General features: G+C 41.2%; 2 protein-coding genes across 2 annotated transcripts; both read left to right on the top strand.

The window, feature by feature from the left end:
* Positions 1–379: 379 nt before the first annotated feature.
* Positions 380–4,987, top strand: ypel3 (yippee-like 3). Its single transcript, XM_080300398.1, has 6 exons — positions 380–748; positions 867–928; positions 2,270–2,388; positions 2,539–2,582; positions 3,100–3,208; positions 3,876–4,987. The coding sequence occupies exons 3-6, from the start codon at positions 2,272–2,274 to the stop codon at positions 3,963–3,965; spliced, it is 360 nt and encodes a 119-aa protein (XP_080156524.1). The 5' UTR covers positions 380–748; positions 867–928; positions 2,270–2,271; the 3' UTR covers positions 3,966–4,987.
* Positions 4,988–9,150: 4,163 nt separating this feature from the next.
* atp6v0ca (ATPase H+ transporting V0 subunit ca) lies at positions 9,151–14,399 on the top strand. Its single transcript, XM_026165424.2, has 3 exons — positions 9,151–9,439; positions 12,363–12,546; positions 13,233–14,399. Exons 1-3 carry the CDS (start codon positions 9,364–9,366, stop codon positions 13,435–13,437), a joined length of 465 nt encoding a protein of 154 aa, XP_026021209.1. The 5' UTR covers positions 9,151–9,363; the 3' UTR covers positions 13,438–14,399.
* Positions 14,400–17,736: the final 3,337 nt, after the last annotated feature.

Genomic DNA, 17,736 nt, shown 5'->3' with positions numbered 1-17,736 from the left:
ATGCCACATATGCCCTACATTTAGTTTGTTGGGATCTGCTCACCCTAGGCCTAGGTCATTGATCAACATTTAATGTTACATGTTGCTGTACCACAAAGCAAGGAAACTGCAGGAATTATAACCAAACGTTTCAAAACTAAACTAGAGATCAGTGTAATAGACCGCCTGCCTGTGTGTCATAAAAATACACACACACACACACACACACACACGAGAAAGGCAAAGGACATGCAAAGGAGCAGTCAAGAAACCACAACAAATAAAACCCTTCCCTCAGGCTCATATTCCAAGAACTCCTGGAAACTGTCACAGTAGCAGGTTAGCATGTTGTTCTTGCTCTTATTGGTCTGATCTCTACAGAAGCACTAGGCTCGTTTTTGAAATTATTTTTAATCCCAGTCCGACAGGCCGGAGATAATAACACACTTTCAGCATTTATGAAACGCTACCAAACAGCAATCAAATCGATAGCCATAAAAGGCCCCGGTAAGATGGAATCTGATTGGTTGACCCACATTCTAACGTCACTCGGAGGCTCTGATTGGTCAGCGGGGATTTGTTTTGCACTACCCAGACTTCCTCCTATGCGTGTTTTCATAAACAAATCGCATTTTCCCTCCCGCCGAGGTCGCTGCTTTCGCTCCTTGCCAGCCTGCCAGCTTTGTCGGCGTCCAGCTCCACTTTTAAAGAAGGTCGTTTCGGAACTTTGAGCGCTGGTTCTGGTTCAAAAAACAAAAGAGAGACGCGGGTAAACGGGCTCCGCTTCAACAGCCAGAGCTGTCTGTCCTTTTTTGTGTGTCCGAACCGCCAACGCGTGGTCGATCGTTTCTCACCAAACTGACCGTTTTTCTGCCTTTTACCTGAAGTTTTTCAGCTGCCGGCCACACCAGTCCGCTGTCTAGACTGTGGGGAGCTTCGGTGTTTTTAGGTGAGTGGACGGACACCGAGAAATGTCCTGCAATGCGCATCTGCGCTGCTGCCGCTGCTGTTGTGTGTTGACAGTGCGGAGCTAGCGGGCTAGCTAACACACTAAGCTAGGTCAAAGCAGAGCTAGTGGCCCGATATACTCCTGCAGCTGGCAGATGCACCATCAATCCGTTTACGTTGACTGGTAGACTGACAGTGCCTGTACAGTCCTTGAATTTGGGTTAACTGCTGCATTTATCTAAGCAAGGGTTATTTGTGCCAACTATTAGAAACCAGGAAGCAAGCTGCCTGGTTAACTAACCTGTTATTTTTGACTAGTCTCAGCTAACAATGCATCCATACCTTGTAAAGTCACCCTCTGCCATCATACATTTAATCATTGAAAAGAAGATGCATGATTGAAGCTGACAAAGAGTCCAACCCAGATAGCTTTCATTCATTAAGGATGAATGACCTTAAAACCTTGATGTTAGATAGCTCAAACTGTTAGTTACAAACTCCAAATTGTTAAATACTAATGCAAAGGCTTGAGGGAGTAAGTCACACCTTTATAGTGCTGACTTTCAATTTTCACTTGGTGTATAATAGTAGGACTTTGGTCATAGATTTTTCTGGACCACATCTGATCAGGTGATTAACAGATTTTCTCTGGGTCCAGCCTCATTGCAGTTTGACAGTGCTCAATTTTAGTTTAGTTTTCTTTGTAGTTATTATAATACTGGGGCTACTTATCAGGGGCCTGGTTGAAGAGATTACAGTAGTAGCACTTTGTGAAGGCAGTTGAAAGTCATGTAGGCATCCTAAGTCTTAATACAAAACACCTCATCAGGCTGGTTGTGTTGACAATGGGCTTTTTATAAGATAGACTTTTACCCCCAACTGAAAAATTCACGTTATTACATTATTATAGCAGCAAAATGAATAGAACAGGAACAAAATAAGTAGATTCAGCATTATAACATAACCTTTATTAATAATACTCTACAACAATAGAGAAAAATGTGCACTGTGCATATAGAAATATATATGGCATGGGACATTGCATAGTGCAGTGGTTAACAGCAAGATGGAATATAGACTATTGCACACAGTCTGACAGAAGATGGAAGGAACGTCCTGCTTTTGGTTTTTAGTTTGGCTTAACTTTAATAACCTTTGTGTCACATTGCGTTAGGGTGAAGCTTTATAGTCTTGTGATGGGGCTAAGGTTAATTCAAATGAGAAAGAAATCATCCTGTTTATGGTTAGTCAGATGGAAGAACTGTGTGCCAAGATCGCTAACCCATCATACAAACAATAATAAAAAAACCTCGTCTCTCTCTCTGTTTTTGGTCCTGCTCAGACATGGTGAAGCTGACAAAAGCCAAGACGTTCCAGGCGTATCTGGACTCCTGCCACCGCCGTTACAGCTGTGTGCACTGTCGCGCCCATCTGGCCAATCATGACGATCTTATCTCCAAGGTCTGTATGCCGCTTGTCTTTTTTGTTGATAATCATGTCAGATGCCATGCACATTTGCTTCATGGTTATTTTAGAAAGTTGCATCTGAGACATATCAGAGTTGGGTTTGCAGTCTGTCTCTAATTTATATTTTTCCTCCCTGTCTCCTAGTCTTTCCAAGGCAGCCAGGGCCGAGCCTACCTCTTCAACTCTGTGTACGTATCAACTATTAAAAAGCAGGTTTTTCCTGTTTTCGGTTTCCAGTCTCACTTCTCCTGTAGACAGAAGAGGGAACTGTTGTTGTTTTTCACATCTCACTTGTATTCACAACAACTTTAAAGCCACTTTGTGCAAAAATGTTATTTTTTCACGCAAATCGTTTTATAAAAAGTCTATTTCTCGGTGAAAACACATTTCTAGTATCGCGCTTGTTTGATCAAACCACACTGAACGGACAACTTGATTTGCTCTAGTTTGGATTTTGAAGGTGTGTGAGCTCACGTTCTTCCGGGGTTAGTGGGTCAGGAGTACACACTGTTTGCGTCTTAAATATTAACCTACTAGCTCCACTCAGTTTAAATCTTAATTTGTTCAGGTGCAGCCCTTTTTGAATAGTAGGGTTTCATTAACATTTTCTCCTAAAGGAGGTTGTAGCTGTGCAGGAGAGGCTGTCCTTGAGTGATTACTGAAGAGAACAGTTTAATCACAGTGTGTCCATGCTTTTGTCTTCAGGGTCAATGTCGGCTGCGGCCCTGCTGAGGAGAGACTGCTGCTCACGGGACTTCATGCTGTGGCCGACATCTACTGCGAAAACTGTCACACCACGTTGGGCTGGAAATATGTACGTATATGTCCTCCAGCAAATACAGTGCAGGATTATTCATCTTTAAATCACTTAAAGGCTTTTTGTTTTTTAATTCACTGAGACGTCCACACACACTTTTCTGGTGCCATGACGAATTTTATACATATCGCACAAATCAATTGGGACATTTTTGTAAGACGCAGAATGTGCACAAAAACAACAAAGAAATGATGTAATCAAGAACATCTGGACTTTCCAGTGATTGTTATGTGAATGTCACTGTCTGCATTAATGCATGAACTGCAAAAATTGTAAAGAAATACATGAGAAAATGACCCGTTTTCTCTCTTGATTTATTACTTCTGTAAACTTTTCCCTGATGACTTTATGGTCTCTGTCGCTGTTTTAAAGCCTTCATTAAGACAACATGCTGTTCATTTAGTGAATTATTATCTCCATTAGGAGTAAACGGCAAAGTGGGGTATGTTTCGGGGTGTGGCTTCACTCTGATTGACAAACTCTTACTGTTTGTTTGTGCAGTGTTTTCACTTGGGGTTGGGCTTTGCTAAAAGTCACTCTAAGAAGTAGCAAGATGTCAGATTAGTTGTCCACTAACCAGACATCATGTCAGCTACAGCTTTCTTTCATCTGTCATCTAACTTTTTCTCTCTTTCTAACAACTCCTTTCACCTTCCTCCTGCAGGAACAGGCCTTTGAACTGAGTCAGAAGTACAAGGAGGGGAAGTACATCATCGAGCTGTCCCACATGATAAAGGACAACGGTTGGGACTGAGAGGGAAATCTTCGTCTTTCGTCATGACTTTTTCACAAGTTGCGAAAACGGTTCCAGTGTAGCTTCTTCATCCCACGTTCGAGCCATCGCTGTGCCACACTTTCACTTCATACAGCTTTGCCAAGAATAGCATGTGATGCCTTATCTTTATCTGTTCTTCGTGTTTTGTTTCCTTTTTTTTTCCAGCAAGCACGACAACACATTTGCTGATAATGCTGTCCTAAGTGCTAGTTGTGCAGGAGGACATGGATTGAATGAGTGCGGGGTTTGCGCGTGAGAACTTGGAGATGTAGTCACACGGGGCACCAGTTGGTGTTACATTTTGAGCACGCCTATTAGCGATTAAACCACTGAAACGGCCTCGCCCCGTGGTGGGCAGGCCGGTGCAAGTCAAATTATCTGATCTTAAACACTGGATGCAGGTATTTGGGTTTTCCTTTTGACTTTAAGGTGCATATTTAGATGTAAATGACCCAAACTGAGTGAATTATTTAGGCTTGTTTAATCCAGAGATCCCTTCTTTTTTGATGTGAGGGTATGGGAACGCTTAGAGAAGCGGGATGGGCTTTTTTTTTATGAGTTAATGTTTTTAAGATTAGTAAAACTTGTTCATATTTTGCCTAAAAAGCCCACAAACATCTTGTAATTCATAATCTGGGGTAAGTCTTCTGCTTGAAGGTCTACCTTTTAGTGTGCGTTTGGGTGGGAATGTGTATGAGTGCAGTGTTTGCTCATAAGTCTTAAGCTGGATAGTGTTGAGAAGCATTGATCTGGAGTTGATTCACATTTAGATTTTCCACTGCACATTCGGGATATCTTCACTCTTAATGCGGATCCTTCATATGTTTGTGACCTAACACTAAAGCAGCCCTTAGATTTCCTAGATTGTGCTAGAGCAGAGTGTGATTTGGGTAATGTAGCATATTTATGGTGATTTTTTTTTTTTTTTAAATGTCTGCTTCTTTCATTAAAGTGTTTTTTATTTTAACCTGATATTTCATTAAAATACAGTATGCCAGTAAGACTTTTGTTTGTGCTGTGGTGTTTCATCTTATCTCGCTTCTGATTTTCTCATCAAGCTTATTTCTTCTTTGTGGTCAAATCCAGACAAAACACAGCCTGAGAAAGTTTCTGTTCAAAGTGCTGAGACAACACAAAAGTGTGAGGGCCAAATTCATAAAACAGCCAAAGGTAAAAGTAGCTTTTGATTGTCTGTTTTGGTGGGAAACTAATAAAAAGGAAGAATTAAATACTCACTTAGGCATATTCTGTAGGTCACACATCTTGTATCGGTGTCATTTTATATTATTGATGGTAGCGAGAGACAGATCAGTCCTTTTTTTAATCACCAGGGATTAGTTTACACTGAGTAGCTCGTGACTCTTTGATCCATCTCTAGTGCCTCCCTGTGGCTTTAAGAACAAACCTGATTTATTTATCATCTCCATAAGTGGTTCTTTACAAACTTTGGCATAAAAAGTAAGTAAATTTGTGTTTGCTCCATTATTTCTTTGTTGTAACAATGCTCTGCAATAAATCTTATATTGTTTGCAAGCCTGTTTATTGCCCCTTAAATGGTGCCACATTTGTGAGTTGTTCCCATTATAAAATAGTCAAATCTTCTCGTCAAAGCCAAACAGCTTTTTCTGCTATTGAGCTTCTGGTACTGCAGGTGGCTCATTGCTGTTTGATTAGGAGCAACTGTGAGCGGGGACCCTGCTACAGCAGTCAGTTGGTGTCTGCTCCAACCATGGCATGTTTGACTGATCTGGATAGAGCTATGCTATAGGACAACTTCAAGCAGGTGTCCAGTCAAGGTTTGCAAAATGATCTGGCCGATGGCTGTTTACCCAGACAACCTGGAACAGACTGCACACAGCCAATCTAAGGTCTGGTCTGGCACAACCACACTGGCTGACTTCTGACGAATGCTGCTTGAAGAATGGGATGCCATCCCACAGCAGTTTGTGACCAGCATGGGGAGGAGGTGCCAGACTCTTTTGCCAATTAATACTTCTTCCCCCGCTTGTTAAATTAATAAATTGCTAACATGTTTTGTTCCTTCAGACTTCAATCATCCAATCCAATAAATAACACCAAACCAGAGTCAGTAGCAGAATGAGCTGTTTGGCATTGGCAGAGAAGATTTAGCAGGCTTTTTATTGGTCCAGCTCACATACTCATCTCTGCTGCTTAACCCACAAACAAATGTTGCACCATTTATGGACAGGAGAATAGGTTTTCCAGCAGGCTTATTATCAAAGCAGATCACTTTAAATCTGATTTATTTGCATAAAAACAGGTAGGACTCAGATTGGCCTGCATAGCTTTAAAACTACATTTTTGTAAATAATAAGTCAACAGTTTTCATTACTTTAATTTCATAAATAGTGATATTAAAATGAAAATGCAAATTTAAAAGACTTTAAATAGTTGCACCTATTAGTGATGCTGATAATAGTTGTGTTGCCTTTATTTACGGCTCAAATTCCTTTGTGTTCAGAAAACGTTCAGATGTGGCTGCATTTTTATGACATAACAGCAGCTTTTTAAGAAAATGTCTTTTTACGCATGTCAGCGGAGCTCTCGCCGTCTGTGTAACAAATCCGACTCTGTGCCAACAGATGGTGCTGGAAGTCAGCCAGCAGGTGGTGCTGTAGTGTAGTTATGTTTAGACACCAGTGCTGTGCAGAGATTTTATCACCTTTAATTCTTACCGCTCTCATTTCAGTGCCATCCGATCAGACCCAGATTTATTTTACAGCATGACAGCGAGTCCAAAAATACAGCCAGAGGCATAAAGCACTGTGTTCAGCTGTGAGGAGGAACAAGTAGCTTCATCCAGCAACAGATGGCTTGGCCTCCACAGAGCCCTGATCTCTGGGATTACATGAAGACACAGAAGACGCGGATACAGTAAATCCACAGCAGAACTGTGGCGAGCTCACAGAGGTGTTTGGAACAACCTGCGCCTGTCTCAAAAAACCAAAAATATACCTCTATGAGAGCTGGTGACATAAAATATCAGCTGGATTTATTCACTAACCTTTGTGCAAGGGGGATTCATAAAGAAACACAATGATACGAAGTATTTCTAAGAGCATCATCACTGTATTTAAGTGCCTTTAACTTCTAACCTTTAAGGCATGTTATAACTCTGCAATAAATCAATTTGTGGACACAACTGGTTTTGTAGTTTAAAATTTTTAAATTTGAATTGTTTTGCTGCAGAATTCAGACATCTATTCCATAAAGGATGTAGAATACCTAAAAATATTTATAGACATTTACACATGTCTGTGGGCTAATTAAGTGGAGTAATTGCTGCGGTAACACACTGTTTACCTGCACATCTCAAAACAGAATACAAATGAGCAGATGAACTCAATTTAAGACACAAACTGTGTGATTAATGATTGTGTACAAAAGCCCTGATGGACTACACAAATAAGCATTAAAATGAAATCTACTCTATCAGTGAGCTAGCATTGGACCTGCCAGGGAGATCACATTTCCCTAAAGAGAATAAAAATGTAAAGAGGCAGTGATCATATGTTAAACACACACGTGTCACATGAATGGGCTCCAACAGCTAATCCTTTGCTGGAGAGGCTGCTGACAGTCATGTGTGTGCAGTACAATTTCAGCTGCTATGTGTTCACCTTTTCATGCCTGTGAGTGTTTTGTAATTTGATTCATGTGAGAAAAGTGAACAAATTCACGGATCTCCTGAATTTTCAGTTATACTGCATCATACAAGTTTCCATAAAGAAAAGCTGTGCAGTGGGAGGTAAGCCCACATATGAATCCACTCGCCTATCTGGAAATAATACAGGAAATAAAATACATCCTTTGGGAGACTAAATACGTTAAATCTACCTAGCAAAGTCGGGGTGGAGCTGGAAGGTGCTGGATTGACAGCTTTACAAGATGTGCACTACTCCTTTTATTTTTTTTTTTTTTTATTTGTTTGTTTTAGCAAATTAACTTACAAACGGTATCTAAAAGGAATTTTAGCTAGTGCTGAATGCTGCTTGAGTCATACATCTCTTTTAGATGAGAAGGAAATCAAAATGTAACACCATGAGTTAAAAATGTTCCATTTAAACCGATGAATGTGTTTTTATAAAAAGGTTGAACCAAAAGTGTCAGAAGAGAATTTTAATGCCTTGCTTTTAAGACACTTATGGCTTTCAAGAGAATGAAATTCATGAGGATTTAAACTCAGCTTCAAATATGTGAACATTTACTAGTGATCGACACAGATTCATCTCTGACCCTTCAGTGGAATACAGCAGTAAAATCAGTAAAACAAGCTACTGTGATTAAGCTGATTTGATTTGGCTCAAACTTTATTATTCATCATGGCAAAGTAACAAAATATTTTGCAGAACAATCTCTCTTTAATCACAGCAAACATACATTTAATCAGGATCTGATCAAATTTAAAGATGACTAAAATCAAAGTTTGAGTAAGTCTATATTTTGGGGTGGAAGACCCCTTTAGCTGATATAAGAAACACCCATTTTCATGTTGGTGTCACCTTGAAATGACGACTCCGGGGTGCATCTTTAAGCTTTGCTTAGTTTCTTGAGTAGTTATTTGATATTTGGTCTTCCAAAGAGTTTCTGCTCTTATTTTAAATCCAAATGTCCCTGAAAGGTATTGCCCTGCAGAAAACAGCACACCACAGACATGCCCTGTAGGCTCCTGTGCTGGAGGATGGATGGATGGCGTTAATGGTTAATATGGACTCAGGGTTACTGTGTTTTCTCGCTGTGTCCACATTAAGCTGTTTATTTGTTGTTGTATTTTTAAATTATAGGGTGCAGACGCCGCTTTTGGTGGAGTCTGCTGTTTATTTTAAACCTAATAGTTAATACGCCAGCTTGCAGTGACGACTAGCGTTTCAACCGCAGTCAGTGCAGCTTGCAGCAGCAGCAGCAGAGCGTACCATATTTCATGGACGGGGCAAAAAAACTCATATAGCATGTTGTAGTAATAAATGCATTATGTGACATACAATCAATTTGAAATTCACTTTCAATTGCCTTGAATTTACAAACGATATTTTATTATGTAATATGTTTCAATGTGTATGTATTAATCAGCAGTTGTATTATTGGTTATATTATATTAGTGTCTGTTTGTGTCGAGCACCCCACTCCCTTACCCCCCGGGAAAATCTCTAAATGGAACCTTCCTGGGTGGTTGGCCACGTGACTTTTTCCGTTTCGCCATTTTCCCCTCTTCTACACCGGTCCTTTTGCTGTCCGCTACGTTGTCGCCCCCTCCTAGTGTTCTAAGTTGCCCGGAAGCCCAAGGTGGGATAGGGGAAACCCTGACGAGAAGTCCGTCTGCTCCGTAGCCGTATCGCCCTGAGGAAAAAGTGCGAGAATGTCTTCTGAGGAGAGCCCCGAGTACTCGCCTTTCTTCGCCGTGATGGGTGCCTCTGCGGCCATGGTCTTCAGCGGTAACTACACCAGCTTCTTCATCTTGGCATCCTCGTTTTCGCTGTCATAACGCTAACGGCTGGTTAGCTCGGCCAGGTGTTGAGTTCGTGGGTGATGTTAGAGATCAACCAGCGGCAGGGTTTGAGCGTAGAGAATCCCCGGCGCTTTCTCGACTCGCACACCTGCCAGGGGATGCGTTGCGAAGGAGAGGCGAGGGCAAGGGGGAGGGATTCCATCGACATCAAGCCGCTGTCCTCACCTTGCTCTTGCAGGCTGCCTCCCTCTGCGTGAGCCAGGCTGTAACTATGTGTCCCGGTTGCTGCTGGTTGGTGACGCACACCCATCAACGGAGGTGGCAGCTGACCTGGTCAGGCCATCTGTAATCTGCCATAATGGGGTTATTTCACGGAAACGGGAAGGCCGGAGATCTTGATGGAGGAAACATGGCATCCTCGCTAAAGGTTTCCGAGGTTTTATTGGTTTAAATGAGCTCCTGTGTTACAGGAGGGGAGGCAGCATCGGAGGCCTAAAGATCAACTGGAGAAATTAAAAGGGGGAAACCCACCCATTCATTTGCACCGCCTGTCGTGCAGTGTGGAGCACACCCACCGAAAGGTTCACAGTGTGCTCTTGGTGGGAGACATTTTTTTTGGCCAAGTTAAGCCAATCAAGTGATGGTAATTCTTGCTGATGCAAGCGACTGTGTTCGTGACAGACTGGTTTTTGCACTGATGAAACAGCAACATATATTTAACATTAGCCCAGAAATGGCTGTAGCATTCAAACTGTGTTGTTTGGCCCTGGATGTGTGGACGTATTTAAAAAAAAAAAATCTCACCCACCAAATAGGGTTTTCGGGACTCTGATTTTTAAATTGGGGGGGTTGTTATATCCAAAAATAGCAGGAGAAAGGATACACCCCTGTTATGTATAGTAACACTCTCTTTACCTTAACTGTATGCAAAGAAATCCTGCTTATGTTCATAATCACCCCACCAAAAGGATCATTTTAAGCATGATCAGCCTGTTTTAATTCCTGATGTAAGCATTGAATTTTACATTGACATTCAGAAGGCAACAACATGAATGTGGACTGGTGAAGTCGTGGCCAACACCTAATCTAAATTAGTTTACAGACTTCCTCACACATTGAGGTGTGCCTGCTGCTTAAGTTGTGCATACCTGTGTGACCTTTGCTCTCTTTTAGGCTTTCACGTTTTCTGCAGGCTGTGTAAAGACAACTTGGAGCAGTATGGGGAAAATTATTAATTAAATAATATTTCTTATAAATATTAGCTCTTCAACCTTTGATGCTTTTTGGCCTGCTTTTAATCACAACTCGGTTTAATGAGCCTGACATCACGTTTAATATTAGCTCTTTCTCAGTGACCCTTAAAATATTTAAAAGTGTTTTGGGAGGAAAAAATAACCTTGGGTGTCCTCTAACTTCAGCACAAACTGTGCATTGGTTGCACTTCAGTAACCCATCATTTTACACACCACAGGCATTTAGGAGCCCCTTCATACAGCTTCATTATTTGAGTTTGATTACTGTCACACTCAGTAAAATGCCAACTTGAGATGTATGATTGTTCTTTGTTTATCCAGTCCACGATTTATAGACACGAAGCCCCGGTGTTACTTTTAAGAAAATGGTTCACCTGTGTAGCTGAACACCCTCGTCATATCCAACACATCTCACTGCAAAAGGCGTGTGGATATTACAGAGAGGTCCATTGCCTGTAAATGTGACTGCACAGCCAAGCAAGTGGGAAGTGAGGAAAGCTGTGTGCTATTGTACCATTATTATTTATTCATCCACCCCACTGAGCGAGTCGTCTTTGCAGACATGCCGTGTTCACAGCTGCTCACTGCTCGCAGCCAGCAAAGTCACATGTAATGATGAGGAATTGCCCAGCACCGATCTGCGCACTCCAGGTGTTGAAGAACAGCGCCTGAATGCACTGGATTAAAAACATTTGAAATGTGAACGCCACCGCTCTGTGGCAGAACCTCTGCCGCCTTCTGATCAGAGGGGCTGACCTGCAAGTCACCCACTCTGTATTTAATAATAATGTTCATGCAGCTGTTTAAGTGCATGTGATGGGATTGTAAAAATCATACTGAGCACAGAATAAATATACGCATAAATCCCCTTTAGTTTAAAGATACAACCTATTAAAATACAGAACAGCTCTGTCAATAGTTACAGCCCATTTATCACCTCTCAATCATCACAAGTAAGCATAATTTTTAGATGATGCTGCTCACTTTTCTGGTCTTCATTTGCACTGTGCAAATGAACGTTTACTGTGTTCACAGTAAACGTTCATTTGCACTGTGCAAATGAACGTTTACTGTGTTCACAGTAAACGTGTACTGTACACGTTTACTGTGAACACAAAGGGTTTTCTAATGCAAAACAAATGAAATTGCATGCAAATAGTAGACAGTGATAAAGAAGCAGAGGCAGTTTGTGATCAACAGCAGCAGGAAATGCAGATAAAATAACAGGTTGAGATTCCTGCAAATGCCTGGGTGTATTGCAGAGTTGTTGTAGACGTATAAACTGTAATATTTTGGTGTGTGCAGCATTCATGGCAGTGTGACAAGCCGAGCGGGCATCAGTGAAATGCGAGGTGACAGCAGAGCGGAGGGCAAAATTGCTGGACGAGCGCCCATCGGTGGCATTATTAGTCATGAACAGAGTCATAACGTAGTGAAGTGGGCGGTGTTGTGTTGCGTAGCGAGACTTCACAGTCTAACAACTTATAACATTTTCCATGCAGTTTTTCTGAGATGGTTTGTGAGGAAAGCTAAAAAGTAGGTGAAATGCAAGAGAGAACTGTCAGTCGAATTTCTCATCCTCTCTGCAACGTGCCTCAGAAGATAAAGCTCAGAGCTTTGCTTCATTAACGCAGATTTATCGTCTCTCTTTCTCAGCGTTAGGAGCAGCGTATGGGACGGCAAAGAGCGGCACAGGCATCGCTGCCATGTCTGTGATGCGGCCAGAGCTCATCATGAAGTCTATCATTCCTGTAGTCATGGCAGGTATCATTGCCATCTACGGGCTGGTGGTGGCTGTGCTGATAGCGAACAACATATCTGAGAGAGTCTCTCTTTACAAGTAAGCTAAACTTCTCATACATAAGGATCTTTGTTTGTTTGTCATATAGTGATGCTACAGTAAAATAACAATCTGAATTTCATTGTCTGTGTCTAACGTGTCATTCAAGTCCTTAACATGCCACTTTCTGTGAAGACTTGTTGAGCAATTTGATGTAGTCCAGTTATTAATAATGCATAGAAAGATTGCAGATTTGAAACTGGGCTTGTTCTTTTCAGAATTCAGCGCTTTTATTCAGACCTTTGGTTAGAATTGCTAAAAAGCAGCAAATACAACAACAAAAACATGTAGAGTGAAACTGCTCATCTCTGCACCCTCTTTCATATTTTTTCATGCAAGTTTAAAAGGAGGAACAAGAGAGAGGAGTGAACATAGTTTCAGTGCACAACTTGATGCTACATTTAAAACTCACTGAGTATTTCTAACCTATGGACAAAAAAGATGTTTCAGTTCAATTCTATAGCACCAAATCACAAAACAGTCGCCTCAAGGCCCTTTATATTCTAAGGTGAAGACCCTACAATAATACAGAGAAAACCCCAACAATCAAACTGCCACGAGCAAGCACTTGGCAACAGAGGGAAGGGGAAAAACTCCCTTTTAACAGAAGAAACCTGTGGCAGAACCAGGCTGTGAATGCTCCTAACTTCACAAAACAAGTATTTTCTACTGCTTCTCTTCAACAGGAGTTTCCTGCATCTCGGTGCCGGTCTGAGCGTTGGCCTGAGCGGCCTGGCGGCCGGGTTCGCCATCGGCATCGTGGGTGACGCCGGCGTGAGAGGGACCGCTCAGCAGCCTCGGCTGTTCGTGGGCATGATCCTGATCCTGATCTTTGCCGAGGTGCTGGGTCTTTACGGGCTCATTGTGGCCCTCATCCTATCTACAAAATAAGTGTCTCCATCATGCCACCATCTCATTCATTCCACATCAGAGCAGCAAGAACAAATAGGAGATTTTCACCTACTTCCATTACAGCCGGTGGGTCTGACAGGACGGGATGGCGACAGAAACACATTGGCGTTCGACTTTGATAGCTCTGTCCTCAGATAGGTTTCTATCCATATTGTTTAAAGCCATCCAGTTGTGTCAGGTCTTGTGCGTACAGAACGGGCATGAACATGTACTGTGTGTTGTGGGATGATGTGTGGACAGTCTGCCTGATTTATTGTCTGATCTTAAACTGTACAGTGATCCAGAGCCCCCCTGCCCCCCAGTAAATGTAGTAACCAGTCTGTGCTGTGAGTGTGAGTATCAACATTTACCCCCCTCTGCCCATTCCCCTCCTTTGGTTTATTTATGTATTCATTCATTTATTTATTTGTTTCTTTGTTTTTTGTTGTGGTTTATATTGTCAACCTCTGTTTAAGACTGCTGAAGATATCGTGAACACCAGTATTTTATTTTTTCATGTTCTTTTCTGGGACCATTTTTGAAACTTTTTTTTTTCACTATTTATGGACAGTTATGAAGATTTTGAAGCTATCTAAATGGAGTACTGTTTATTGAATACCCTATATACATAAAAAATATATAAATTATCTGTGTATAGTTAGATTAATTGCACTGTGGGTAATTGTTATAAGTGCTTGGAATTCCTCTGGATGTAGTGTGAATATTAATGGAGGATGTCCACATGTTCATATGGAGTTGACAGTGTGTGTGCGTGTGCGTGAATGATCTGAGTACATAATGTATGCAAGTGGATTTATGTTTAATATGACGTCCTCAGACACTTGTATCGTTTACCTGTAGTGCTGCTGTCTTGATTTGTTTGTTTTATTTTGTTGAAGGTGAGCGCTCACTGTTCAGCCATGCCTGTCAGATTTCCAAATAAAACTCAACCTCCTCCAGAATCTCACTGTCCAGTATTTATTTTTAAAGTGTATCTGTTAATGAAATGTCCAAACACTGCAAAAGGAAAGCAGACGGCAGATACCTAAACATTTAAATGCAATCTAAAACTGGCCAATATGTTGGGTATTTTTACCCCAAACAGTTTCAGCTACACGTTCTTATATTGATAAAAGTAGTTATTTACTTTTGGTCTTTAGAAAGAATGTCTGTCTGGTCCGTAACATTACCTGGTCTCATGAGTCTTGACATTCAGGTGGTAATATCAGAATTTGGCATAAATAACATGAATGCATGGATCTATCCTGCATTGTATCAACAATTCAGGCTGCTGCTAATGGTGTAATGATGTGGGCGATATTTTATTGGCACACTTCAGGCCTTTGGTAATAACTGAGCATCATGTAAAACACCTACCTGAGCACTGCTGAGACTCCAGCAGGATGTTATGTCACTAAGCTCAAATAATCTCAAACTGTTTTGTTTTTTTTGTGGTTTTTTACGTGATACTGAAATAATTATATTCAAATGAACTCCACAGTCACCTCAATCATATAGAGCACTTTTGGGAGGTGGTGGAATAGAAGATTCACAACAAATCTGCAAACAACTCTGTGATATTGCCAAGTCAATATGGGATATATGGAGGACTGTTGACAAAATCTATGCCATGAACAATTAAGTCTGTTCTGCAGGTGACAGGGGGTTTCTAATAAAGTGTCCAGTGAGTCAGCCGGACACTTTATTAGTCCAGTGGATTTGCTAAGCAGCTGAGATGAGGCCCAACATTAAATAAATAAGGATTATGTTCAACTTCTATCACGCAAAGCTAATTTAATGAAGTCCGAGAATAAATAGTGATCCTATTGACTGTATCAATACCAGCACTGATATTGGTATTGATCAATACTAGCAGATTAGATCAATAGTTTGTTTCTATCCTCTAAGTTCAGTATGTAGCACATGTCTCAAGCATGCACCATGAAAAATGTCAGAACCTTTTTGTATTGACTGTCACATCTATTTAATTTATAACCTATAAAGTCCATTAACAGAGGCTGACCCAGAGTCCTTTAAGCGGGCACATTTACACTCAGAGTCTCCAAAAAACCCAGTTTCAAAATATGTGAAAACCTGAAATGTGTGTTTTGTTGTGTCAAATAAGTAAATAAGTTGTAGAAAGTTAAAAACTTGTGATTTATTGTTCAAAATGTGCAAATCAGTGATAATTCATCCAATAAATCATGACACAATGCATTCGCCTTCAGCTGGCTTTATGGGCGTTATTGGTATCGGCAATAAGGGCCTTCTATTTACTTGGTGTCGGATCGATACCAAAATTTGCAGTATTTTACCACGTTAATGCCCTAAATGTTCTCCACTGCGGTGGATAGCTGTTTTTACGGCTGAGTATAATGACTCCAGTCACTCCTGGCTGCTGAGATGATGACAGGAGTCTGTCATGTGTGCAGAAAACTTCCTGCGCCGCAGCTCCTCCTCAGCCTGCCTGTTATTGTTTACGGTGTTCCAGATCAACTGGCGTTTAGATCAACTGGCGTTGGTCGAACAGATGTGTGGCAGTCTTGCGTTTCAGTAGCTCCTACCGACAAACCAGCAAAAAAACGCCAAATGTGTCATCTGTGACACTTGTGAGGTTGTCTCAAACACACTCCGTCAGTCTTGATGCTGTTGAACAACAAAATGTTTAAAATGTGGCGAGTTTACCTGGTGATATCCTCACGCGCGACGCGATCGCGAAAACAGCAAACAATTAACACCACGCCGATGTTGTTCACAGGACAGCAAGAGTAAACGATCGGGAGACTCTTGTCGTCGTTATCGTTCCCCTCGCACGGTTTATTTCTCCGGTTTCAGCGTTTTTGCTTCACAACTACAGCGTGCTGTTTACTTTGTGCACTAACATGGAGTCGAGTCAACCAGCGCCACCTCTGGCCAAGTGCCACAGCCTACAGCCAGATCAACCTGTGACACATCTGCAGCACGTTTGATTTCGTTTCTTGCACAACACATTTGTACCTTTCAATTGTGTCTGTTTGTGCGTCATGCAAATAAACCTTTGAAATGAATGAAATGATATCATATATTCCTTATTGGCCTACATTTGTACAAAATTCCAAATTATATACACAAAGTCATAGAAATCACCACTCCAATTGGTCATCATGATTTTGATATTCTCTTTTCCCATAACAATGAAATACACCTTGGACAAATATGACACATCGATATTTCATTAGTGTCGTCACATCACATCCTGTAAGCATCATCTGCCTGTGTCCTTTCCCTGGAAATTAATATTTCCAGCCAATATAGGCAATCCATCAACATGGCTGGAGAGTTGGTAGTTATATATAAAGTCAGTGACTCAGGTGTGTCGCTTGGTTTGTCATCTGTTTGTGAGACTGGAGGAGACGTAGAAATCTTTTGTTTTAAATCTTAGTTAGGAAGATTCCTGTTTGAAAACAAGCACGTATTGTGAGAAATGCAAGAAGTACATCTGCAGAAAGTACACAGTTACATTCTGTCCATCATGTGGACAAAATTGAAAATGTTGAGCATTGAAAAACTGAGAACGTTGGGCAAGTTCAAAAGAAATGTGTTTGTAAGAACGAAAAACCAAATTGTTCCTAAAATAGTTATGGAAAGTCTAACTGTTGTATGTCTGTGTTCTACATGTTTATCTGATGGGAAATAAAGTTGCTATTGTTTCATTGCAGTTTTTGAACAATTCTGAGTGGATTTACACAGTACGGATCTAAATGACCCGCAACAAAATCAATGTCATTTTTTTGTTCTTCAACATAATACAAGGGTTCATTTCCAAAACTTGCATATGATCTTCAATTTGTAGCAGATCCACTATCACACAGCAGCTAGAGCAGTTTCAAATGGAGGTCAGTCCACTGCTGCCATCTGTGGCCAAATACCATAGCCCACTACTAGATTAACTTGTGACACATCTTCACCTGCTGCTATGATCACACTGAGTAGAGGCTGAGTGGCTGCACTTAACCCTGGTACATTCAAATCTACCCACAAACATGTTGAAAGATGCAATGGCAGCAATGTGGATTGTCAACACTAAAAACAATCAGTAAGCAAAGACAACAGGGATCACTTTTTTCTGTTTATTTAGCACCCACAACATTTGTAGTCGCCTTCTGCACAGGGAAAGTCCACACACACTGTGTGGTACCACTTTCCACAGAAGGTGCATTCAGTCTGCAAGATTGAATGAGATTGTCAGAGTCATTGTCTGACTGTTTATTACTAATCACTGTGTAACTGCTGTACATTCACAGTAACTGCCATCTCCTT

Source organism: Astatotilapia calliptera, chromosome 4, assembly GCF_964374335.1.
Source record: "Astatotilapia calliptera chromosome 4, fAstCal68.1, whole genome shotgun sequence".
Taxonomy (NCBI): domain Eukaryota; kingdom Metazoa; phylum Chordata; class Actinopteri; order Cichliformes; family Cichlidae; genus Astatotilapia; species Astatotilapia calliptera.
Note: the sequence above shows the minus strand (reverse complement) of the source record. Positions and strands in the feature narration are given on the sequence as shown.